Source organism: Lagenorhynchus albirostris, chromosome 17 (assembly GCF_949774975.1).
Source record: "Lagenorhynchus albirostris chromosome 17, mLagAlb1.1, whole genome shotgun sequence".
Classification (NCBI taxonomy): Eukaryota; Metazoa; Chordata; class Mammalia; order Artiodactyla; family Delphinidae; genus Lagenorhynchus; species Lagenorhynchus albirostris.
Genome location: NC_083111.1, coordinates 14,405,097 through 14,431,026, shown reverse-complemented (window position 1 = coordinate 14,431,026; position 25,930 = coordinate 14,405,097). Strand labels below are relative to the sequence as shown.

At 40.3% G+C, this 25,930-nt stretch overlaps 1 protein-coding gene across 3 annotated transcripts in view; it reads left to right on the top strand.

Annotated features, from left to right (window-relative positions):
* Positions 1 to 25,930, top strand: part of SLCO5A1 (solute carrier organic anion transporter family member 5A1) — a 127,300-nt gene that overhangs the window by 89,752 nt on the left and 11,618 nt on the right. For 2 of the 3 annotated variants that reach the window (XM_060128304.1, XM_060128303.1), the window contains 3 exons: positions 7,735 to 7,933; positions 22,999 to 23,158; positions 25,504 to 25,745. In XM_060128304.1, the coding sequence (XP_059984287.1) occupies positions 7,735 to 7,933; positions 22,999 to 23,158; positions 25,504 to 25,745 (601 nt within the window). The remainder of the gene's footprint in view (positions 1 to 7,734; positions 7,934 to 22,998; positions 23,159 to 25,503; positions 25,746 to 25,930) is intronic. The other variant, XM_060128305.1, reaches the window with a different exon arrangement.

The window sequence follows — 25,930 nt, the reverse complement described above, 5'->3', positions numbered from 1 at the left end:
TATGGATCAAAAGAAATAGTCTGGTCTCTGTCTTAAAACAGTCACCAAATTATAAAAATGGCACTATAAATTAATTCTAATGATGGACCTCGTTCATAGTTGGTGAAGGGATTTCCGAGATTTTTTTACAAGGGTGATAGTGAGATATATGAAAGAGAAAGAGAAATATGAAATACTGTGATTTTGTGATACTTTGTGGATTTATGAGCAGTTTATGAACATGTATACTTACTGTGCTATGTATTCTCAGACCATTTAAAATTTGCTAGCTTCAAGGTGCGAACTTGAAAAATATTCTCTTCTTCTATTCCCCTCTGACAATAATTGTTATTTATTTCCTGTAAGAAAATATTTGCAAGGGAAAGTGGAAGCTTAAAGGGGTAAAATATTTAGGCTTGGGTGACAGGAAAACATTGATTTTGTATCATAAGATTAGAAACATAGTATTTGGAAAAGTTAAATAAATTTGAGTTTATTACCCTGCTCTATCACTCACTAGATGTTTCCTCACCTGAGATGTGGAAAGAAACTTCTGTATTCTTTCCAACCTAAGACACCATTCATTGTAAGATGCCCCATGATTTTGAGTTACTATGAAAGAAAAATGCTTCTAATTAGACAGTGACACAAGATAGAGATCCTATTGATTGTCAGACACATTCTGATTTCAGAGCAATTCAAAACGCATACAGTTTTGAGAATTAGATGAGATACTATGCATACAGCAGTTATCACAGTTTCTGGCATATAGCTAACATCAGTGTGTGTGTGTGTGTGTGTGTGTGTGTGTGTGTGTGTGCGCGCGCGCGCGCGGTGTATATGTGTACAGAAAGAAAGAGAAAGGTGGGAGAGACGGAAAGAGAGAGAGAGAGAGAATGGGCACGAGAACCAATTGTACTTCCTTCTTTTCTAGGTGCTCACCCGGCTTTCTCCTCCCCTTCCGTCCCGGCTGCCTTCCCCAAAGACAACGGCAGAACCTGGAAGCCATAATGGCTTACAATGATAGTCTGTATTGATTCATAGTCTTAGGTTTGCAAACCATTTACTTTTCAACTTACCTAAAGAAAACTTGGGATGTGGAATACACAGAAAGGGTCAGAGAATTTAGAGAAAAGAGCATGAGGACATCTAAGATTCTGAGGATCTGTCTATACTAACTTAATTCACCACAGTAGGACAGTCTGCACCATTGTGATCTCACCATAGAAAAGAGGTATCAGAGGGCTACTGGCATTCCACGCTTTGTCACCTGTGGTGGCTTGGCAGTTAAGCTTCTGCTAATAACGCCCAAGTCAATTTTGATAACAGTGAGATTTTTTAGGCGTCAGTCTAGATATTTCGTGCGTGCTAGTTTTAAACTGATCTTAGCAAGTTATTTTAACTCCAAATGAGATCTTAGATCTCCTATTTGTAAAACAAGATATGGCCTATTTCAAGGAATAATTGAAAACAAAAATGAATGTCATTTGAGGATTTTATGTAATAAATTCTAAATAACAAAATTATTCATCCATACATTCACCGGGCCTTGGTAAGTGCTAGAAAGGTATGAAGATAATAAAGGTATAGTCCCTACCATGCACAGGAACCTCCCAGTCTAGCAGGAAAGAGAGAAGTAAACCCGGTAGATGGTGGCAGGTCTTATGACGGGGGCAAGCACTGGGTCCTGTGAAAGCAGGTTGTGATTCTTCACGATAGCAATAGCAACACGATTGCAGTTCCCCGAACCTGAAGCATTCTTGATGAGTGGGTCACCTAATTTTGTCCTCCTGTCTTCCAGCTCAAGGTTTTCCTGTGTTCCAAATGATGCATTAGGTGTAGGCATATTTTATGTGTCTATTTGCAAAATAGATAATGTCTGCATATTGACAAAAATTGGAGTGAAGAGGAAACATTTCATCAGTAGCTTCAGTATTTGGTAATTTACCAGATATCATTTTTCATAAAGACCTTTTGACTCCATCCAGCCACACTTTGTAAGGGTAAGCAATATTGTGACCCAGAGCAAAAACTTCAACATTGAATGCTAAGGGGATCATGCTTGAAATAAGGGAAAGAAAGGGAGTAGGACAATTAACATGTCAATCTGCTTGGTTAAGTAAATAGATAAAAGATTTCCTACTGGAAAGCAGTAGGGTGTGCTCAGACCTTTTATGAACAAAGCAGGGTCCTCTGGTCAATACTTAGGCAGCAATGACTTCTTTAGATTCAGATATATACACACAGTAGCTCAAAAGCTAACAGAGGTTTATGTGTTTGAGAGGACATAGTAGCTAAATATCAAACAAAGGTTTATATATTGAAGAACACATACAGGTTTATGTTGGACAATTATGAGTAATATTTTATTTTATTAATTTTTTAAAATTTTGCCATATAACATACAGTAAGATATATTTTTTAATGCTTTTCTTTTAAAAAATTTATTTTATTTATTATTACTTTTTTGGCTGCATTGGGTCATCGTTGCTGCGCACGGGCTTTCTCTAGTTGCGGCGAGCAGGGGCTACTCTTCCTTGCAGTGTGCGGGCTTCTCATTGCGGTGGCTTCTCTTGTTGCGGAGCATGGGCTCTAGAGCACAGGCTCAGAAGTTGTGGCGCACGGGCTCAGTAGTTTTGGCGCACGGGCTTAGTTGCTCCGCGGCACGTGGGATCCTCCCGGACCAGGGCTCGAACCCGTGTCCCTTGCATTGGCAGGCAGACTCCCAACCACTGCACCACCAGGGAAGCCCCACGAGTAGTATTTTAAATTCAGTTCTATAGATTGAATAGCATACTAAAATTTGCCTAATTATAATTCCAATATATTTATTTGTTCAAATGTTAAACTCATTAATAGCAGGCGGATACTTGTGTCAATTGCCAACATTTATTGGGTATATGCTATGGGCTAGGCACTGTTTCAAGCACTTCCTATATCTTAACCCGTTTAATCCTAACAATCTATGAGGAAGAAACTACTCTTATCCATATTTTACAGAAAAATCTAAGGCCCAGAATGTCAGAAACTTGCCTGAGGACAGACAGCTTGTAGGTGGCAGAGCTGAGATTCGAACTTGGAATCTTCATGGCCCACACTCTTACCTGGAATTGTCTCAGACATCTGCAGTCGCATTGGCCTCCATCCTCTCCCGCCTGTGCCCTAGGCTGGGCCCCTGGGCTTGGTCCAGTCACTCCCATCTCTCCCCGCTGTTCTGTCCTCCTTCCTCTGCTCGTTCTACAGGCATCCGTGGGCCCCAGTTGATGCCTTTTCTCCACCCTCTTGACCCCGCCCTCCCCGCGTCTTGGCCACTAGAGGGCGCGAGGAGCAGAAACTCGAGGGTAACAGGTGTCTGGCAGCGGCTGGGAAGGGGCTGGTTCCGGAACAGAGGCTCAGAGGAGGGAGACAGAAGGAGGGGCGCTGGGGGTCTGGGGACACGGGGAAGGGCAGGAGAGCAGCAACCGGTGAGATGTATTGTCTCCCCCTGCGTCACCCCACCACACACTCGGCACCAGATCTTACCTACTCATTCCATTCCCCTAAAACTGCAACAACACCAAGACATTTGGGTGTCCTACTCAAACTGGAGATCTGAGCGTTGTACAGATTCCCCTGAAGGCATAGTCAGTCTTTCCGTTTTGGTAGTGCAGCGAGATTTAAAGGACAGGGGGACATCAGTAGGAAATTTTAATAGATCTTCACTCTGACGAGACCTCATGCTAATGACACATTTTTTGTTTTTAAGAGTTGAATACTAGTTAGGATGCATAGTCAGATAAATTATACTGCTTTTAAATTAGGACTCAGCTGTGAGCGTGGGGATTTGTTTTGTTGCTATCCCAGGGTCTAGCACAGTATCTATAACTATAATACCAATATATAAATCGCTCAATTGAAATAGGAATTTTATTAATGGATCATTTCACTCTGAAGGTAAAGCTTTGCCTATTTAGTCATGTAGATAGAATGTGGACTATTCTCTAATGAGGAGGATAATTTAATAACCAGCTCGTCTAAGCCCAGAGCTCTGGTCAACTTCCCCCAAAGCTTCCAGTACCCGCTGGTTCTAAGAGGCAGCTGTGGTGCTGTGGAGAGCACCCTGGGCTGGGAGCCAGAGACCTCAGTTTTCATTCTCGCTCTCCCTGCCCTGTGTGCATTACTGGGCTGGTCACTTCCTCATCTGTAAAAGAGCCATTACTGGTTTAATAAAGTCAGGACCATGGTGAGGATTACAAGATAAACACTATCTTTTTTTCCCTGTCAACCCAGGCAAAGCTCAGACTTTAGATTAATCTAACCCTCCCTCTTTGCTCCTTTACGTGGGCTGTGGGACACACAGGAGAGGCGAGCCATCCAGGCATGCACACTGATGCAGCTGCAGGCTTCTGGAATCTCATAGCACCTGGACCCACCGTCCTCTCCATTTGCAAAGCCGTGTACCTGTTCTAACTTAGCCTGCTCTTTACTTTCCTACAATGGTTATTCCAACCTTTGGCTATATTTAAAGTTCTCCGTATCTCTTCCCAAACTGAAGCTATATGTATATATATATATACATATAAAGAATCTACACATGTTATCAGTTCTTAAGGGGGGGGAAAAGCATAGAAAAAAGACTGGAGTGAAATATGCTAGAATGTAAGTTGTGGGTTTTTGGTCCTTCATATTTCTCTGTGCTTTTCAAGTGTTCTGGTCCATCGTGTATTGCATGATGTTTCCAAAATAACAACAACAACAAAACAGAAAAACTACCATTCGAGGAGCTACCACCTACCCATTGATTTATCCTCCCACCCCCTGCTCCCAAATCTGATTCCTGGCCCAGATGCAGGGTTCTCGCTCTCCCCCTCCGGGGCTAATGTGATCATCTGTGCTATTAATTCTATATTCTTCTGACTTCTCAAGGATCTTGCCTTGACGTTAGATAACCCTTTTTCTCCCCACTCAATCTCCCATTCCTTTTTGGTCTCTTTGCGAGCATATAAGTATGCTTAAAGGAATTCCCTGGAGGTCCAGTGGTTAGGACTCGGTGCTTTCATTGCCAGGGGCCAGGTTCAGTCCCTGGTCGGGGAACTAAGATCCCACAAGCCACGTGGTGCGGCCAAAATAAAAATACGCTTAAGTCCCCTCCATATATCAGCAAACAAGCAAAACTGCCCAGGCTCCAGCTCCGCCTTGGCTCCCCTCTAGCTCTAGACCCGTACCCCCTTTTCCTTGTATATATAGTCTGAGTTCTAGAAAGAGTCTGAATTCCATCCTCTAAATCTCCACGACTGACCGTTTCACCCATTGCAGCCTGGCTTCCACCTTCACAACACCCTTAAAATTGCTCTTGCCAAGATCTCCTTTCAGGCTTCGTCTTCCTCTGCTCTTCTGACTTTGCTCAGTCTTGTTGGAACATCCCTTCTATGCCATAAATTCTGCCACCTGGTAGGAATGTCCCAGACCAGCTCTTCCTGGGCTCGTGGGGCAGGGATCACTGCGTGAGGCGTATCTCCCGGGCCCTTCACACGTGGTGTGTCTACCGTGGGGTTCGAGAGCTGCTCTCCCCCGGTCCTTTCCTCCTCATTTTCTGGACCCCTGCCACCTTTCGGGTGTCCCCGTCCCCTCCTCAGCTTGTTGGCTGTGCTGTCGGTGTGGAGCCTGACTGTGACTCACCTGGACCTTTGCAGTGCTCTCCCAGCCATGTCTCTGATTCTAGTGTTGACTGCATCTCACCGCCAGCAATAATCTTTGTCACACACACCTCCCATCCTCTCTGACCCTGGCTTCAAATTCCTTGGTGGCCTCCCATTGCCCAGAGGTACAACCCGAGCTCCTCTCCGTGATCCTTCATGGTCTCGCTCGCTTTACATCTCTTGCCCGTGTCCTGCCACGCCCCAGTAGCTTGCATTCCACACTCCCGTAGCTTGGACTCCTCTGATTCTTCAATTCCGTTATCTTTTGCCCTTTGCATATATTTCCCTTGCGCAGGATATTTTCTCTGTGCCCAGATTCTGTCTCAGCTGTCGAACGTCAGCTCAAATACTGCCACTTCTGTGATGTCCTCCCTGATTTCTCCCAGGGAAGACTCAGGGACTTCTTTTCCTGTATTCTCCCTGCCCTTTGTATAATTTTCTTATCATACTTTAATTTGTTTTGTTTATTTCTCTTTTAGATTGTAAGGTTCGTGGGGCAGGCGATATGACTAATTTTTTAGCTTTTTTTTTTTACTGTGAAATATAATGCACACAGAAGTGCATTAATCAAAACTTAGATCACTTATGTGTAGAACCTAAAATATAATACAGGGAATTCACTAGTGGTCCAGTGGTTAGGACTCCGCACTCTCACTGCAGGGAGCATGGGTTCGATTGCTGGTCAGGGAACTAAGATCCCACATGCCACGTGGCATGGCCAATATATATATGTGTGTGTGTGTGTGTGTGTATATAATACAAATGAACTTAATGTACAAAACAGAAACAGACTTACAGACATAGAAAAGAAACATATGGTTACCAAAGGGGAAAGGGCGGGGAAGGGATAAATTAGGAATTTGGGATTAACATATAAACACTGCTATATATAAAGTAGATAAACAACAAGGTCCTATTGTATAGCACAGGGAACTATATTAAAAATCCTGTAATAAACAAAAATGGAAGAGAATATGAAAAAGAATATATATACATATGTATATAACTGATTCACTTTGCTGTACACCTGAAACTAACACAACATTGTAAATCAACTAGACTTCAAAAAAAAAAAGACTTAGGGATAATGAATAATCATAAAGTGAACACTTGTGTAACTACTGCCCAGGTCATGAAAAGGAGTATTTTCAGTCCTCCAGGAGCCCCCTGTATCCTTTCCAGATCCCACCCATCCCCCTACTATCTTTTCTTCATAGTTGCACTACCTATGTATTCATTTCTAAACAAATCATTTAGTTTTACCTGTTTTTGACCTTTATACAGTCAGATCATGTTTTCTGTTGTGTTTTACGTCCTTTGTTCAACATTGTGTTTGTATGTGTCCTCATTTTTATTATTGTATCACAGCATTTCATTACATGAATTTACTGCATGTAATGTATCTATTAATGGATGTTTGGTTTATTTCCAGTTTGGGGCTATTATGGTGCTTCAGATATCTTATACACTTCTTTTGTTCCCCATGTGCATGAATTTCCTCAGGGTATAGATCCAGGAATGGAACTGCCTGTCACAGGGTGTATATATCTTCAACTCTACCAGATAATGCTAAACTGTCTTTCAAAGTGTCTGTCGCAATTTACATCCCACCAGCCTTGTAGAGGGTGCCCATTGCTCTGTATCTTTGCCAATATGTGGTATTGTCAGACTTTTCCACTTTTACTGACATGGTTGGCATGGAGTAGTATTTCACTGTGGCTTTAATTTGTGTTTCTCTCTTAGTAAGGAGGCTGAACACCTTTCTGAGTTAATGGGTCAGCTGAATTTCCTCCTAAGTGAAGCCCCATTTAAGTTTTGCTCACTCTCTAATGGGTTGCTTGTCTTTATTTTATGGCTTTGAAAGTTCTTGCACATTCTGGATATGAGTCCTTTGTTGGCTGTATGTGTTGAAAATAAGCTATACTATAAAATCACAAACATTAAAGATTTATTGATTATAGTGTTTTTAAAATTCTTTCCCTTCGCACTAATAAGTAAGTAGAAACAGGATAATTAGACAATAAATAATAGTATACATTCCTTCAAATTAATCCTGTCCTTCCCTTCTTCTCTCCAGGCGTCATCATCGTCCCCAGCGCCGGCGTTGGGATTGTCCTTGGAGGCTACATCATAAAAAAATTGAAACTTGGTGCGAGGGAATCTGCAAAACTAGCGATGATCTGCAGTGGTGTGTCTTTACTGTGCTTTTCAACCCTGTTTATTGTTGGATGTGAAAGTATCAATCTAGGTGGCATAAACATCCCGTATACAACAGGGTAAGTATCTTGGAAGAGGCGTCTCATCTCATCCTGGTCATGATTGAAGTGCGGAGCTCTGCGGTGTTTGGATCCCACGGTTCGGCTTGTGCCCCACCCTCAATGCGGGGCTCACTACGCCTGCGTTTCTGTCCTGGTAGAGCTGCACCCTCTTGGGCAGTGGCCTCCGTCTCTCCGTTGTCTGTGTCCCTTTTGACCCTCGCAACGTCTCCCATGGCATTTGGGTTACAGTACGTGAGGAGGAAATGCTAGTTGGCTTAATGGAAACTGTTCTTTTTTTTTTTAATGTAATGTTTTGAATAGGTAGTACATTCACACAGTTTCAAAACAAAGTTCAATGAAAATACAGTGTGTCCCAAGGCCTCCACCCCACTTCTCCCCAAAGACAAACCAGGGAACCACTTTAATTCATCTCTTGTGTACCCTTCCAAGGATGTTCCTTATACAAGAAACTATGAATGTGTATTTTCAGTGTTTTCTGTTTTATATCCAAAAGGTAGCATTCTATACATTCTTTTCTTTTTTATTTATTTATTTATCTATTTATTTATTTATGACTGTGTTGGGTCTTCGTTGCTGCGCACGGGCTTTCTCTAGTGGCGGCGAGCGGGGGTTACTCTTCGTTGCGGTGCGCACGCTTCTCATTGCGGTGGCTTCTCTTGTTGTGGAGCATGGGCTCTAGGCACGCAGGCTTCAGTAGTTGTGGCTCGTGGGCTCAGTAGTTGTGGCTCGTGGGCTTAGCTGCTCCGCGGCATGTGGGATCTTCCCGGACCAGGGCTCAAACCCGTGTCCCCTGCAATGGCAGGTGGATTCTTAGCCACTGCACCACCAGGGAAGTCCCTATACATTCTTTTCTGAGCTTTTTTTTTTTTTATGTAACGATCTGGGTTGGAAACTTTCTGTCACTATAATAATAATGATGGTGATGTTCAAAATGTAGCTAACCCTTATATTAACACTAGTGCATGCCAAGCATTCTTCTAAATGCTTTACATATATTAACTCATTAATCCTCATAACAGGCCTAATCAGGTAGGTACTATTCTGATTTTACAGAGGGCAAAACTGAGGTATGGCTGACACGTATCAGTATATAAATCCGTTCAGGCTGCTGTAAGCGAACACCATAGACTAGATGGCTTAGAAACAACAGAAGTTTATTTCTCACAATTCCGGAGGCTGGGAAGTCCAAGATCAAGGTGCTAGCAGATTTGGTGTCTTGTGAGGCCCTGCTCTTTGGATCATAAATGGCTGTCTCTGGCTGTGTCCTCACATGGTGGGGTTGAGGATCCCTAGGATCCTTTCTGTAAGGGCACTAATCCCATTCATAAGGGCTTCACCTTCATGACCCAGTCACCTCCCAAAGCCCCCAAACTCCACGTACCATCACGTTTGGGGTTAGCTTTCAACATGTGAATTTTTCATGGACCCAAACATTTAGTCTATTGACCTAGAGATCACGGGCAAGGATTACACAAGAAACATGTGTAAAGCTCTCAGCTCTCCTAGCACACAGCAAGTGCTCAGTGATAGTTAGCTATTGTTATTAGTCATCACTAATCCATTAAGAACAATTTCTATCAAATTATTTTTACTACAATTGGAAAACATAAATAGAATATTAAAAATTAGTAAGAAAAACCAGCAGTCTCCTGACCCTGCTTCCCAGGGGCAATAATTTAAAATTCTTTTTAGCTATCTCTTCTGGTATTTACCTCTATATTTTTAAAGCATACTGTATAAACTAACCAAATGAAGACATTATTTATGACTTCCTGTCTTAGTCAATGAGGAGTCTAGCATTTGCTTCACAAGTTGTGCTCAAATCCTTTTCTGATATTTTCATGGTATGGTTATGACAGTATTGTTAGCCGCGGAGGCACAAGTACTGTATCGTGATTAGATTTCCTCCTTTGTACAGCAGTGATTTTCCTGGAATTAAATCACTACCTTGTTTTCATTTCCTTTGTTTTCTTTGAGTCTGCTTCTGCCTTCCCTTATCCTCTAAGGGCTCAAGAAATCTCAATATGAATTTTCACCCATCCGATGAACTCGGGATTCCATTTCCCCACCCCTTGGAGTCATCTGTATGGGAGCCCTCTGGGCCTGCTGCCCCGCTGTTGCCCCAGGAATCTCACTTGCCTCTCTCTGTGCTGATCCTTCGTTTTCTAGGTTCTGTGGATGCCTCTTTTTTGGCTTCCTCCCCCATTTTGCTAGAGCACATCCTCCAGTAGCTACAGGAAGGCTGTCAAGGCTGTTACCTTTTTTTTTTTTTTGGAGATTTTTCATGAAATAGCCTCTTTTTTTTTTTTTTTTTTTTTTGAACAATTACATTTAATTGCCAAATTGGCTGGGTTAAGAACTTTGGACTGGATGAATCATTTTCACTAAAAAATTTAAAGTTTTCACTCCATTTTTGTCTAATTTCTAATGCTCTTGTGGGAATTCTGGTCTTTCTTTTTCCCAATCCTTTGTATGTGCCCTACTTTTCCTTCCTGGGAGTTTCCATTTATTCCCACTATTCCCAGATTTCACCACAATACACTTTTTTTTTCCTCTGAGCACTTGATGAACTTTTAATGTCTGGAGACCATGTCTTTTGTTTCCATTTTAACTTTTTTAAAAAATGTAATTGTTGTTATTTTCTCTCCACAGTTTTTTTCTCCTATCTCCTTCATTGATTCTCTACTTTTCTTATTCTTTATAAACTATTTTATATCTCATTATGGCTTGTCATTTAGTGGATCTCACTACCCTACCCCTGTAGGGTAATTGCAGGGGGACAGCTGGCATTTTCATTGGGGTGCTCAGTGTCAGAACCTGAGGTCTTACCTTTGAGGTGCTTCAGTTCCTCAAGAGAAGGATGCTCCTATCTCCTGGCTTGGGCTATGTTGTGGTGGGTTCAGGGTTGTAAGCCTAGCTGCTGACATTCTAGAACTGGGAGTAGGGTGGTGGGTGGAAGAGGCTAGGGAGCTACTGTTCATTTTGCAAACTTTTACCAAATTCCTCTGTCATCATCCTAGCATCTTGCCAAAGGTCTCTTTTATGTGGTGCTCTTAAGTCCAGAGCCTTTGGTTCATTTTCTCCAGAAGATAGAGGGGGTGGAAGAAGAAGTGGTCATCTACTAAGTAGGGTGGGGAAGGGAACCTGCTTAAAATTGTATCATATTTGGACCATGACTTTCTTGTGATGTTTGTCCTTGAGTTCCAAAGGCCTGTTCTTTCTCCTACTACTGGCGTTTATCTTGTCCATGTATAAATTTAAGTTCTCATTATACTTTCTGTTTTATTGAATTCTTTTTTTCTGAAACTCTCCATAATTTTGCTTCAATTGGATTGGTTGCTCTTTTGCATAACTTATATCCTGGAACTTCCTTTCATAGATCTCAGTTGTATCCACTAGGTTTTGTCTGTGTAGTTATTTATTTGTTAACTCCTCATTTTGCCAGAAAAAAATCCTTGGATAACTTCCTAGGGAAGGGTTTATGGAAAGAGAAGCTGTCTGAAACTGTAAGTGTATTAAAATGTCTTTATTCTTCTTTCACATTTAAATGATAGTTGGAGTGGGTATAGAATTATAGGTTAAACATTTGTTCTTCTGAGAACTTGGAAACCATTGCTTTGTCATCTAGCGTTTAATGTTGCAGATACTTAAATGAAATCTAATTTCAGTCTGAGTTCTCATTTCTCCGTTACCAACTTTATTTGGAAGTTTTGAGGATATTTTTTATTCAAAGTGTTCTGAAATTCCGTAAGGAATGCTCTACCCTCCGATTTTGTCTTGGCTGGACTCCTCCAGTGTCACTTTCTCAGAGAGACTTTCCCTTTCTGCCCAATATAAGGGAGCCCACTCTCCCCTCATTCTTTATTACATCACCTCTTCAGTTTCCTTGTAGCACGTGCCACTATCTGAAATTGTCTTGCTTACTTGCTTTGCTCTTGTCTTTTGTCTCTAAAATATGAGCTCCTTGAGAACAGTTACTATAGCTGCCTACATAATAGTTGCAGCCCCGCCATCTACAACAAAGTTTGTTGTTGAATGAATGGACAGACACATGAATGTCTTGGCCCAGGGCTTTGTTCATTCATTGCATTAGGCACTTTTAATCTAACACATATGTCCTTTTTTTTCTTTTAACCTCAGGGAGATTTTCTTCTACTATATCTTTACTTGTTCTCGTCTTCATTTTCCCTATGTTCTCCAGGACGCCTGTTTTTCAGATGTTGGAACTTACAGACTCGTTACCTGTATGTTTAACTTGTTTTCTCATATTTTCTTTGCTATGAGACATTTTTCCAAACTTGCTTTTTTATTCTTTATGTAAATTTTAAATTTTGAAAATAATTTTTTCTTCGGCATTCTGAGTGTTCCCTTTTTATAACGTCCTGCTGTTGTTTGAACAGGAGTAATATCTTCTCAGATCTCTCTGCGCATATAATTCAGTTTTGTTTTTTTTTTACTTTGTTTCTATGTCTTACATTTTGTCATTTTAGTTGAAATGTCAATTTTTCTGTTCATTTACTCTGGGTTTTACAGGTTGACAAGACTCAGTTTAGCATCTGTCAGGTTATGTGTCCCTCTCCCCCACTCACCCCCCACCACACACAAGAACGAGGGAGTTTTATCCTTATTTGTCAACATCTAAGGTAGAAGCTTAGCTTTTACATTTTGTTCTGAATTCTTTAGGAGAGCTTTCTGATGAATTTCGGGGCTCTGAATTGGGGATGGAGGGGGTGGGTATGAGAGTGGAAGGGCCCACTGATACAGTCTTCTCTCCCTTAGGTCTCCAGTGAGTCGCATTGTTTTCAGCTTCGCAGTCACTTTTGCTCCCTGTTGCACCTGCTGGATTTGGATTCAGAGTCGTGTAGAGGTTCCATGGGGCAGGCTGGCTCTTCTCCAAGGTGGCATCTGCTCATTTCACATGCACCTTTGCCTGTCCACTTTTATTTTCATGGAGTCTGGTGTCGCTCTTTCCATTTCTCTTTGCCAGCTCGATTCATTTTCATTATACTCACTTTTATTTCAAGTGCCTTCTCAGAAGGGGTGGAACGCAGACTCCATGTCTTACCTGCTTTTAAACTGCAAGTCCCCTCAAGACTTCTAAAGCTTTTGCTTAACACCACATCGGTCCTGCCAATCCTGAATCAACTGATTCTGAACTCCCTAGCACTACTGGGAAAAAATTATATAATTGTGCTGATTTGCTCCATTACAAATTGATGAGTTCCAATCTTAGCAGGCCCTCGTCTTTGCTGAGCAATCCATTTACTTGGCCCTAGTCAGCTTCCTTTCCTATGCCTCATATTGGTCCATTAAAAAAAAATCCTTTCTTCAAGTTTTTTTTGTCTTACCGTAGCTTGTTTTCTCTTGTCGGACAACCTCGTATTCCTTATTACTGAGAAAAAAGAGGTCCCAAGTAAGAATTCCTTGAATTTTTCTTCCCTCTCCCCTCAAAGATAGTATTATTTTCAAAGGCAAGTAATAGCGCCATCATTTTCTAGCTAGGTGACCTTGTAAAAAATTATCTAATATTGTAAACTCTTGGTTTCCTCGTATATAAAATGACAATAATGTGAATCATACCTGGTTACAACTATAATTAAAGTAAAACACATGCGGTTGAAAGAATGAAAATAATGCAGAAGGGTAGGAAATGAAAAGTCAGTGTCTCCTTCCTCCATCCTCAATCTCCAGTTTGAAGCGTTTAAATATTATAAACAAATATTTGTAGCTTTGATTTTGAGGATTATGTAAGGGAAGGTTTTTGATATTTCCCAGCACAGAGTCTAACACTTAGTATATGTTGAAAAAAGTGAGTTTCTTGGCTTTACTCCCTTTCTAGATCATGCAAAGTGACTCTTTTTTCCTTTTTAAAAGATTAATGAATGTCTGGTATCCACCTCTGCACTGGGACATTACTTATATAGTGATGGTGAAACTAGTCAGGACTTGATGTAAATAAACATTGTAGTTATCTAAATCCATGACTTAGGGTACATTTCTTCTCAGTTAATTGTATTCAACAAAGAAAAGTTGATTAGGAGTGCCAGAGACTGCTGCAAGGATTCATTCATTCTAATATTTGCGGCCTGACTTCATCGAAGTTTATAAACTAGCAAAAGAAAAACCCAGTTTCCTTGGAGAATTCCTCTAGCTCCCCAAATACTTCTAGGAAGAGAGTTAAAATTGAATTAGTATAAACACTTTTGGGTGGCACAGCTGCACAGGTTTGACACTTTTAGAGTAGCAGTTACCTTTGTGTGAAGAATAATGGGGCCCTTTCTCCAAGCAGGGTATGGACTACATTTCAGCCTCTCCTTGCTCCCTTGGCTGGGTGCTCTTGTGCAGTGCACAACCTGTTCGTCAGTACATGGTTGGCCTGCCTCATAAAAATGGTAGCTCTGCATGATTTTGATCCTTGCATGTAGGATTTTTCTCCTTTAAAGCTGATAAAGAGAGAGATGAAGGGAGTGGCAGTGAAGAAAGGAGCCTTTGTCAGACACCTGTTTGGCTCAGGTATGGTGATTGGCACTCATGTATATCTTTTATATACACTGCTTACAACATCACTCCACTGTGTGTGTTATTAACCACATAGTTCAGTTAAAGAAACTGAGGTTAGAGAGTAAATGATTTGCCCCAAGTCATCAGTTAATAACGAGTGGAACTGAATGAAACCCAGATTATCTATTTTAGAGTTTGTCTCCTTTCTGAGTACTACACTGAGGTGCTGTTATACATTTTGTATTTTATATAAGCACACATCTAAGTGCACACACCACCTCCTTACTCAGAAAGCTATAGAGAATGCATCCCTTTCTTTCAATAGTGCACTAATATTTGGTCTTGCCAGTTTCTAGCTGTGTGAGTATGGGCAAATTAGTTAATCTTTCTGTGCTTGGTTTCTACATCTTTAGGGTAAGGATACTGATAGTATTGATCATGTTGAATTGCTGTGAAGATTGAATAAGGTACTTGGCAAATTCCTTAACCTCTCTGTGCCTCAATTTCCTCATCATTAAGATGGGCTAATAATAGTCTCGATCTCTTAGAATTATAGAGAGGATAAAATGGAATAAAACCCACAGTAATAAGCAATTGTTAAATAACTATTTAATGTTATTTTTCTCATTTTAAATATGAGGAGAAAGAAATTCAGAGGGATCAAATAACTTGCTTAAAGTCACACAGCTAGAAAATGATAGAGCTAGGGCTGGAACCCAGGTTTCTCTGACTTTGAAAGTAATGTTTTAAATTATTAAACTGTCCTGAAAGAAGAAAAGAAACACAAAGAAGAAAGCACAATATATAAGCCAATTCCATTTATGAAAGTGTGTGTGAGAAGCTCCAGGTTCCCCAGCATGGTGAATTTTCTGACATTAAAGGAGTTAATGACTAACCTGTCTCTGAATTAGCATCGAGTCCTCAAGAGACACCTAAGTGCCTGGGATGGGGTTGGGATGTTTTAGAAAGGTGACCTTTTCCTATTGAGCCAAAATGGAGTCACAGTTTTTTTGTAGAATGAACCTGATGTGTTATTAGTGGTTCCCTTAGAAAATTCAGATTTGATGGCCAAGATGTGGAGACAGCCTAAAGGTCCATCAGCGGCTGAATGGATAAAGAAAATGTCATATAAGATTCAGCCTTCAAAAAGAAATTATGTAATATGCGACGAGATGGAGGAACGTTGAAGACATTATGCTAAGTGAAAGAAAATAGTCACAGAAAGACAAATACTGTATGATTCCTCTTATATGAAGTATCTAAAATAGTTAAATTCATAGAATCAAAGAGCAGAATGGTGGTTGCCAGGGTCTGGGGGAAGGGGGAAACATGGAGTGACTAATCAATGGAAACAATGTTTTAATAAAGTAAGATGAACAAGCTTTAATGTTGATGATGCCCAAAGGAGGCGTGTCCATTTCACGAAATGGCCTTGGACAGCCCTCCCCACCCCACAATATGTCAGATCTCCAGTTTCCTTTAGCTTCTGAATTTAGAGGGAGGTGTCTTTGTGAGGTAGGCAAACATTGACGATTGTGCCCAACTTTGATCCCTAGGGTAAGTGCTGGCAATTGAAACAGTAATAGTAACTTGGTTTGGTCACTCAGTATAGATTACATTAAAGATTTATTCACTTCCCTTCAAAATAAATCTTTATTTTTCTAAAACAAAATAAAACAATAACAACAAAAAAGGTGACTAAGCGCTAGACATCTGCTGTACAACTTTGTGCCTGTAGTCAACAATACTGTACTGTACACTTGAAATTTTGTTAAGAGAGTAGATCTCGTGTTAAGTGTTCTAACCGCAATATGACAAAATTAAAGAAAAAAAATTCAGATTTGATTCTCCTAGCACCCACAATTTCCCTGCAGTTTTAATTAAGAAATGTGTTTTGCTTCCCCTCTGTGTCTGCCGAACTGTATTTCACGCAGGTGTTTCCTAATCATGTTGTCGACAAAGGAGCAATACTTTATATAAACACATTGTATAATGTGAGCTGTTTGCTCTTTACCTTCAAATAATTTTTTCAAATGGGGTTAAATCTGATGTCCATGTACAGGAGTTTTCAACAGTACTGTCTTGATAAATCATTTAATAATTCTAGCTTTATTATCTTTCATTCATCAAGTGTCATCTCTTTGAACTTAAACTAAAATCTTATATCATCTTCTGATTTGGAGACTTGAGTTACTGGGTCAGAACTTTTCCAGGGACGATTTCCTGAGCTATGACATGACGAAGATGCATTTGCTCAGTTTTCTGAGAGCATTTTCGGCAATGACTGTAATCCACCAGTCCACCCGTCCAAAATCTCAGGGGTTGGGGTATTCTTCTCAAGTTACTTCTCTCAATATAGTTTTATTGTCCCAAGGCACTAAGACATAAATATTGTCTGTTAATTCAGACCTTTGCTGCAACTCACAAAGGTACATTTCATCATCTTTGTCACCACTCCTGAACTTGCCATCCTGCCAGTATTTAGATAGTATTCTAGTACCAGCCCTTGAGTGACTAGCATTTCTAGCCAGATCATTCCTAATTTCTCTAATTAAACCATTCCTGTCTTCTGTGTTTCACAGACAACTTAACCTTCTGAACTTTTTTTTTTTCCTATTTAATTTCTTTGGTGACATTCAAGATCTTTTATTTATTATAGGTATTACTAATTTTAAAGGCAATTCCTGAAAAGTAGAGAAAAAATAGTTTACTTAAAGGATCTTAGTTATGTGTGTTTCTGGATTATCTTGGCTACCTTTATTAATAGGCTTACAGTTCATTTCTAGCTGTAAGTATATGATTTGATCTATTTTTGGCTCTATTTGGGAGATACAAACAAAATTTGCTTTACTTCCTTTTTAGGAATATCGAGGGGGTATAAAATATAAGCAAATTTTCTTTCCAGTGAGTTTTAAGTTTTGTAACTGAGATCTAAACAAATTACAGGAACTCTGTAAAAGTATATAATATCTGTTTAAACACAGTAAGCCTTGAACCTATATTATTAAACTCGGGGCCAAATTTGCCATTCATATTAACATAGTCAATAGAAAATGTTCATCATATAATGTTAGCAGGAAAAATAGAATTTAGAACACTCTGTGAAATCTTGATAACAAAATGTTATTAACGTTAATTTATATGCATATTGAAAAAAGAGCAAAGGGAAGTAAATATACTAAAACCATAATGGTGGGTATTCCTGGATTGTAGCATTACTGTGTGAGTTTAATTTGACTTTTTAGTCCTTTTGTATTTTCCAAATTTTCTACAATGAATATGTATTACTTTAAAAATAAAGGCATTTCAAGACGTTGTTCAAGGGACACATCATTTTATTAAAAATGATTCTGGATTTAAAGAGACGGTTTGTATTAGTTGTAGGTTATTATATGTAAATTTCAAGTTATATCTGGTTTGAATCTGTTGACTACAAAGCTAAAAGAAGCTTTAACAGTAAAAAGAATGATTGGATGCAGTAACCGTAACTTTCATGAGTATAGTCCTGGGGAACCCTAAGCTATCCCATGAGTTATTACATACTCCCCTGTGTTGATCATGCTTATCTCCGCTCCTGTAGGCAGGAGGGGCGTTGACAGCCATTAACTATTAGGCTGTTAAGGTCATACAGCTTCTAAATGGTAGGCCTGCAACTGGACCCTCATCTAGTTTTCTGACTGTTCTCTATATGAGTAAATAAGAAAATGACATCTTCCTTTTTGAAAAGAAAATCATCATGAAGGCCTTTTGTGCTCTTTGTGATCGTGACTGTGTTACTTTTATTCTTTCCTGCTTCTGCCCTGTGTAGATAAAGAAAACACATCAGTATCTTCGTGCCTTTTATGTGCTAGGAACTTGCTGGGCGCTGGGTATCCATTTACTTATCTAATCCTCCCATCAACACTGCGATATAGATATTCTGGTCTCTGTTTTACAACACAAGTGAAGTCTCTCTAGATTTGTTCATGGCACTGGTGAATTGTAGACATGGAATTGAACCCACTCTTTTTATTTATTTATTTATTTATTTATTTGTGGTCGCGCTGAGCGGCTTGCAGAATCTTAGTTCCCCGACCAGGGATTGAACCTGGGCCCTCAGCCATGAAAGCACAGAGTCCTAACCACTGGACCACCAGGGAATTCCCTGAACCCGCTCTCTCTGACTCTAATGCTCAGCACAGTGAGAGGTGAGTGCCAGGAAAGCTGCATTAGAGGAAGAAAAAGGAGGAGGGAGAGCACACAGAAGACTCAAGGGAAACCATGGCCAATTACACAAAGCGGGTGCGCTGCCGTAGGCGTTTAAGGGGACACACTATGGAGACCGAGATAACTGGGTTCAAATCCCTGATTCTTACTAGTTCTGTGAACTTTAACAGTACCTATCTTAACCTCTCAGATATTCAGTTTCATTATCTGAAAGTTGGAGACACAGTGATAATAATTTTAATTCTCGTGAGGAATACATGAGGTAACTTCTATAGAGATCTCAGTGCACAAGTCCTGGAGTAAAATTAGGACTATGTAAATGTTAGTCCTAAATGATGATGATGATGATGATGATGATGATGATGATGATAGTAGTATTATTTATAAACCTGCAGTTGCACAGCTATATCTGGCCAAGGAAGGGCTTTAATATAAAGCCAAGGATTTAAGCGGAATTAAAAAGAAACATTCTAATTGAAGTCTCCTTAAAGACTGAGATAGATTGATAAAAATTTAAGAAATTATGAGAAAGATACCATTTTTTTTAGTTGATTAGTATACTTTGCCTGAAAGGTTTTTGTTGCTTGGGTCATAGTCTTTTAATCCATGTGGCTTGAATATAAGACGTGTGGATCCCTATTTGTCATATCTCTTAGTAAGGAGAAAATTAACAGAAGGCAGAAAGAAGGTTAAGGGGCTCCTCTTTGATTTGTGGAAACCAGTAGAAGTGTGTCAGTTGGGGAAGTCCAAGCGTTCTTTAGGTTTTGGGGTGAGGTGATGTGACACAATTGTGTGTGTGTGTGTGTGTGTGTGTGCGCGAGAATATGTGTGTGATTTGAGAGCAACTGTATCCTTACATACCCAGCTGTAATAGCTCCATGGTAGAGATTTTTCCTTACGTTAAACCTTAATCTGTTTTATTGTTGTATGTTACTTTAAATAAACATCGATCCTTAAGCAATTGATTTAATGAAGATTAGGCAGCAAGCTCTCTCTTCTTCCCTTTTCTGTTCATTTTGGTCTCCCCGTGGCTGGTTTCCTTAAAGCCTCAATGATTGTGGGGCATGTCATTACACCTTTCATAGTTTCCTAGGCTTGAAAATCAGTAAGCTGTACTAGTTAACCTCAGAGACTCCTCCCGTCTCTCTGATTCTATAATTCCATGGTATTTATAGTAACATGTCATGTGTGACCTAGGTTTACAGCTTGGACCATGTAGTTACAAGGCATTTGTTAGTGAGTCATTGTTCCTGTCATGGAAAGAACACCTACATGGACGTTGAGTTAACATGAGCCTCTTGTTTGCAAGGCTAACTTGTCAGTAATGTTTTCATTTATTAGAAAGGTGATGTACTGTCCCTTTGCACAAGGATGAGTGTGGTGTACTGCAGTCCTTGTAAATTTTGTGGACCCATGATGGTCTTAGCTCAGGCTCATGAGAGGTTGCTTGGAGTGACTCAGATTTAAACACTCGCACTATTATTCTAATCCAGTCTGTCTTCTGGAGCGTGAGTGATAGTCAAACAAGACGTTATTATTCTTTAAAATAATTTTTTTTAAATCAGCGCAATGTAAAGGATTAACTGTGTCAGCATCTTTCCTTTTTTTGTGCAACTATGGCCTTTTTCCCGAATGACATTTTCCGTAAATGCCTCTTTCTTTCCACTGCTATTTATATTTGTTGCTTGTTTTGATTTTCTTAGAGCTTTCCATATGGTATCATTTCTTTGTATCAGACACCATGATCTCATGAGAAAAGCGAGCATACCCAAGGGTGACCTGGGACTGTACCTTTGTTTCCAGAACTCAGGAAAACTTTTGCCTTCCTGTCATTGATGTGTGTTCTGAGCATCTGTTGACATTCTCTTTAGATTCCTTTCTCTTGAGTGGGCATACCCATAAAGGAGAGGTATTTGAAGTATGTGGCCGTCATAAATGAATATGAAGCATGCTGTTAATAGGAAATTCCGTGTAACTTTTAAATATGCATAGTAAAAACCCTATTGTATGGATTTGAAGCGTGTCAGTTTTAGTGACTAAGCATGCAGGCATATAAGTCCCTTTTATTTGGTCGTGGCTTGCAGTTTGGTTTTTGCAGAACTATTGAAGATAATAGTAATTCACACAGAATACTCTTCATGCGATATCAATTAAAATAGCACTAATCGGGACTTCCCTGGTGGTCCAGTGGTTGAGAATCTGCCTTCCAATGCAGGGTTTGCGGGTTCGATCCTTGGTTGGGGAACAAAGATCCCACTTGCCGCGGGGCCACTAAGCCCGCGCGCCACAACTAAAGAGCCCACAGGCTGCAACTAAGACCCAACGCAGCCCAAAAAAAAGAAATTAATTAATAAATAAATGTTTTGTAAAAATAGCACCAGTCAGCCTCATAATGAATCATTTGGCTTCCTTAGACGTCCATTTCATCATCCTTGGAATGTGGAAATAGGTCTAGAACAGGGTTTCTCAGACTCAGTATATCGAGATTTGGGTCAGTTAATTCCTTATCCTGGGGAGGGGCTGTTCCGTGTATTGTTGAACTTTTAGAAGCAGCCCTGGCCTCTACCCACTAGATGCCAGTAGCATCCCTTTAGTTGTGACAAACAAAAATGTCTCCTGACATTGCCGAAATTGCTGCCCCTGTGAGAACTACTGGTCCCGAATCACGTTTTAAAGGTATATTCAATTTATTTATTTATTTGGCTGCATTGGGTCTTCGTTGCTGTGCGCAGGCTTTCTCTAACTATCAAATGGTATGATTCTAAGAGTTGGTGAATATAATAATTATGAGAGTCTTGTGACAATTTCTTCTGTGGAGGGATATGAATGAAGAATAGTTTATTTTCCTTTTGCCTCTGTGGAAGTCTTTCTTGGTAAGGTTTAAATATTGCTGTGAACTTGTTCCTTCCATTAAAATTCGATGACTCAGTTATCAACGTGTGACAGAGGACACAGGAGAAAAGCCTTTGAACAAACAACACTTTATGTTTATGGATTTAATACATATGGTTGGGATGGACTAGGCTACTGGGTGAGTGGTTACTCAACATAGTCATTAAAGGTAAGTCCTGGAACATAACAGACATTCCAAAATATCTGCTGAATGGAGGGAGGATGGTAGTTGGACAGGTGAATGAAGGATCTGCTATTGCCAGTTCATGAGGCTTTAGGAAGGGTACGTCATCAGTGACACCTAAAAATGATGGTCATGAAAGCAAAGGAAGGAGGTCATTGGATGTGAGCATTCAGAGCCCCTTTCATCCTTCCATGATTCCCTCCGGGTACCTGCCTGCCTCTGTCTTTCCATAGCCACTTCCTTACATCTCTCTCTCTCAGGCCCTATATCCTTACTTGCCTGCCCTCCCCACCTTTTTTAGATTTTTTGGATGTGGAACATTTTTAAAGTCTCTATTGAATTTGGTACAATACTGCTTCTGTTTTATGTTTTGGTCTTTTGGCCACGAGGCATGTGGGATCTTAGTTCCCCAACCAGGGATCAAACCCACACCCCCTGCATTAGAAGTGCAGAGTCCTAACCACTGGACTGCCAGGGAAGTCCCTTTTCCCCCTTTTATATTTCTTGCCTGAACTGATTTTATTAGAGTTTAAAATATTGTATCACTTCTTTGAATCAGACACCATGATCTCATGAAAAAACGGAACCCATCACGTTTGCCTGTAAATCCACATCTGGGCATTCTTGAGGGAAGGAGAGTTTAATGGTTCTTCTCTGGTCATCTGAATCAAACCAGTGATGTGATTCCTGACGGTCTTTGAAAAATTGCCTCCTTTTGATTTTCTAGAGTCCCGTGTCTTTCTTTGACAATTTATTCCAGAATAATTAAAGGTTTGGGTCAAAGGACCTTATGTTGATAACTCTGATTGATGGATTCCATGTTAATGTCCACATCATGATATTATTAGTTTGGCACAGAAGAGTATTTCTTCCATTTTACAGTTAAAGAAATCGAGGGTCCAATTTGTTAAGACATAGAGCCAAGTGTCTATAGTATATAGACATAGACATATAGACTATATAGTATAGTTTAGTCATATGAAGGTTAGAACTTCTGAGCTCAGATCCGTATCACCAAGACGGAGGATAGAATCGAGGTATGATAAATAATTTGATACGAACGTTGTACTGAATCTGCAGGACCAGAAAATTGAAACATTTTTCTTCATGTTTTGTTTTAAAGTCATAAAAATAATTATCTAGGGTGCTACGTCAAGGTACCATGGCTTTGATTTCATGGGGATATCTTCTCTAAAACGGACACAAGACTGAACATGAAGAACTGTCCTATGAGTTTTATTTTAGCAAATTTTGCTCACGATCTATTTTTTTCTCTTAGACCTTCTCTGACCATGCCTCATAGGAATCTGACAGGAAGCTGCAATGTGAATTGTGGTTGTAAAATACACGAGTATGAGCCAGTCTGTGGATCGGATGGAATTACATACTTTAACCCTTGTCTGGCTGGCTGTGTTAATAGTGGTAACATGAGCACTGGGGTGAGTACATTTCACAAGTTCCTGTACTGTTAGATTTCATATGCAAACACAAGGCTTCAGTCTCCCTTTTCAAGAAACTTCAAATAATCTACAAAATACCTTCTGTCAAACACCCAGAGGAAAGAAAATTATGCAATACTATATCATTTTTTTTTCCAGGGATGATCGGAGCATTTGTGTATAGTGATCTGATTCCGCATCAGCACTGCCCTGCTTACATTCTGTGCCAACCCAGTGAAATTTTATAAGGTTGAGTGCTAGCTTTCTCCTTTGTTACCCTGACAGGGCCCTTGTGATGGACTTGAAGGTCAAGACGACCACATTTGGTGCTGATAGAAGAGAATAGGAGAGCACTCCCCTGATCAGAGCCTGTAGCTGGGCAATGGTCATTTTTCATAGACTATCAGTTCAGACTTTTTTTTTAAACTTTCAGAGTAAAGATATTTCTGTCAGTTCAAGAATAGGCTATTTTGAGAATTCCCTTCCCCGTGAATTATAAATAGTCTGTAATGCTGTGGGAGAAGGTTTTCATATTCTACTCAGTTCTTTATTGAGCCTTGTTTCATGCTTTACATAAGAACAGATTGTAGGAGGCTGCTTTCATTAAAAGGTTAAAGTGCATTTGCTTGTTCTGTGCAGGCGATATGGGATTATACTGTTGACTGCCTGTTTTGGGGATGTCATATTTGATTTCTGAGTTTTAAACTCTAGTGATAAATTGAGATTCCTTTTGCTGGCCCCCCGTTATGTAATTGGTGAGCTCCAGGGTGTGACTGAATTGAAAGGGACAATGAGATCTATTCTCAGTGGCTAAGTTCTTCCCTGGGAGTGAGTGAGTCCTCTGGTACAGCGTGCTTATTTTGTTTTAACTTTAAAAATAACTTTATTACACTCACTTGATATCATGCTGAAAATTGACAACACAAGCATATAAGTCGCACATAAGCGTGAAGTGTCTCTGTCTTATCACAATTTGAAAAATTGATACATACTTTTCTAACAACAGAGGCACGGATTATTCCTACTTAAGCAGCCATGTATACAACTTGTCTTCTAGTCTAGTTATTGGAAAGGATAAATCAGAAATATGCAAAGATGTCTTGCTACACATTGTAGGGTTAACCAAACAACACACGAAAAACTCAATTCATAAAGAAAACCAAGAGCATTGCATAATTAAAACTCGATAGCAACTTTGACCAACCTTACCCTTGGCAATAAATGTGGACGTAAGTATGCCTAAGGAGGTCATGCACACAGATGACCACATGTCCTATTTTATGGAATCTAGTTCCATTTCTGGACTATGTTTCCTGGGAGTGCAAAAAGAAGGGGGTGGAAGGAGATAACATCAGGCTTTCTGGACCTTACTCTGGTCCAGACATCTGGTCATTTGCCAAGATAAACAATAACCTGAGGCTTCAAAACTCTCTTCAGGGGAGTGGGGAGAACATGGGCTCCTTGGGGATCATATCCCCGGGTCAGCCATCATTCTTACAAAGAGGCCCACAGTCCTTGGAGCACAGGCAGTCAAACAGTGGCCCATTTGTTCCTCCTGCTTCTCTAGGGGGTCAACAGGTCACAATGACAGTGAATTCATCTGAGGTCCATTCAATAACAGCAGCATAATAGGCGGGAAAGGTTAATTGGCTGTTTTGTTTGAAACACGTTTTTAGTCCCTTGCATTAGCTGGTTTCAAATGAAACAGCCAATGATATGTTCACTATTACAGACGCTGAAGTCATCACGGTTGCGTTATGAATTCTCTGTATTTATTTAACAGACGTTTACTTTAGGTCCTACACTGTGTTCAGGGTTATGCTAGGCACTCTGGTGAGCACAGATAAAAATAAGGCTTAGTTCCTGTTTTTGAAGGACTTCTTTAATTGGAGAGCCCAAGAATTAAACAGCCATGGAAACAGCATATGACTGTGACCCCGAATGAGCATATGGGATGTGAATGGTACAGAACTGAATGCTGAAAACTTCTTCTCAAAGTTTAGGTTTAAACAATCTTGACCAGCAGATTTTGATGTTGTTAGATGCACTCTTTGGATCCTGACTGTTAAAACAAGGAAGATATTTTCTTTTCTTTCTTTTTCTTTTTGGCCGCTCTGTGAGGCTTGTGGGATCTCAGCTCCCCAACCAGGGATTGAACCCGGGCCATGGCAGTGAAAGCCTGGAATCCTAACCACGAGGCCACCAGGGAACTCCCAGAAGATACTTTCAATGAAATATTCTGCGTCTTTTTAAATGCTAGAGTGATTTTAGAGCATTTTAACTTTGTCTGACTATTCCTATGCTGAATTTCGCTTAGCGTCCAACTGATCTCTGTTATCACTTAGATACGGAATTACACAGAGTGCACCTGTGTCCAAAGCCGCCAAGTGATCACGCCTCCCACAGTGGGGCAGCGCAGCCAGGTCCGCGTGGTTATTGTCAAAACGTATCTCAATGAGAACGGCTATGCTGTGTCGGGGAAGTGTAAACGGAGCTGTAACACCCTCATCCCGTTCTTAGTTTTTCTGTTCATAGTGACCTTCATCACAGCATGTGCCCAGCCATCAGCCATCATAGTAACTCTCAGGTGAGGACAGCATTCAACGTCTAGGGTGGGTTATACACTCAGAGTTGCCAGAATTCCTGGTCCAGACTGGGGGCTGATGTGGTAACACAGAGAGGAAAGCAACGTGAGATTGTGCAGGAAAGTGCTCAGACATTTCCCTGGTGAACTTAAGAGAAGGGAGTTTTCCCATGTCGGGAAAGGAAAGG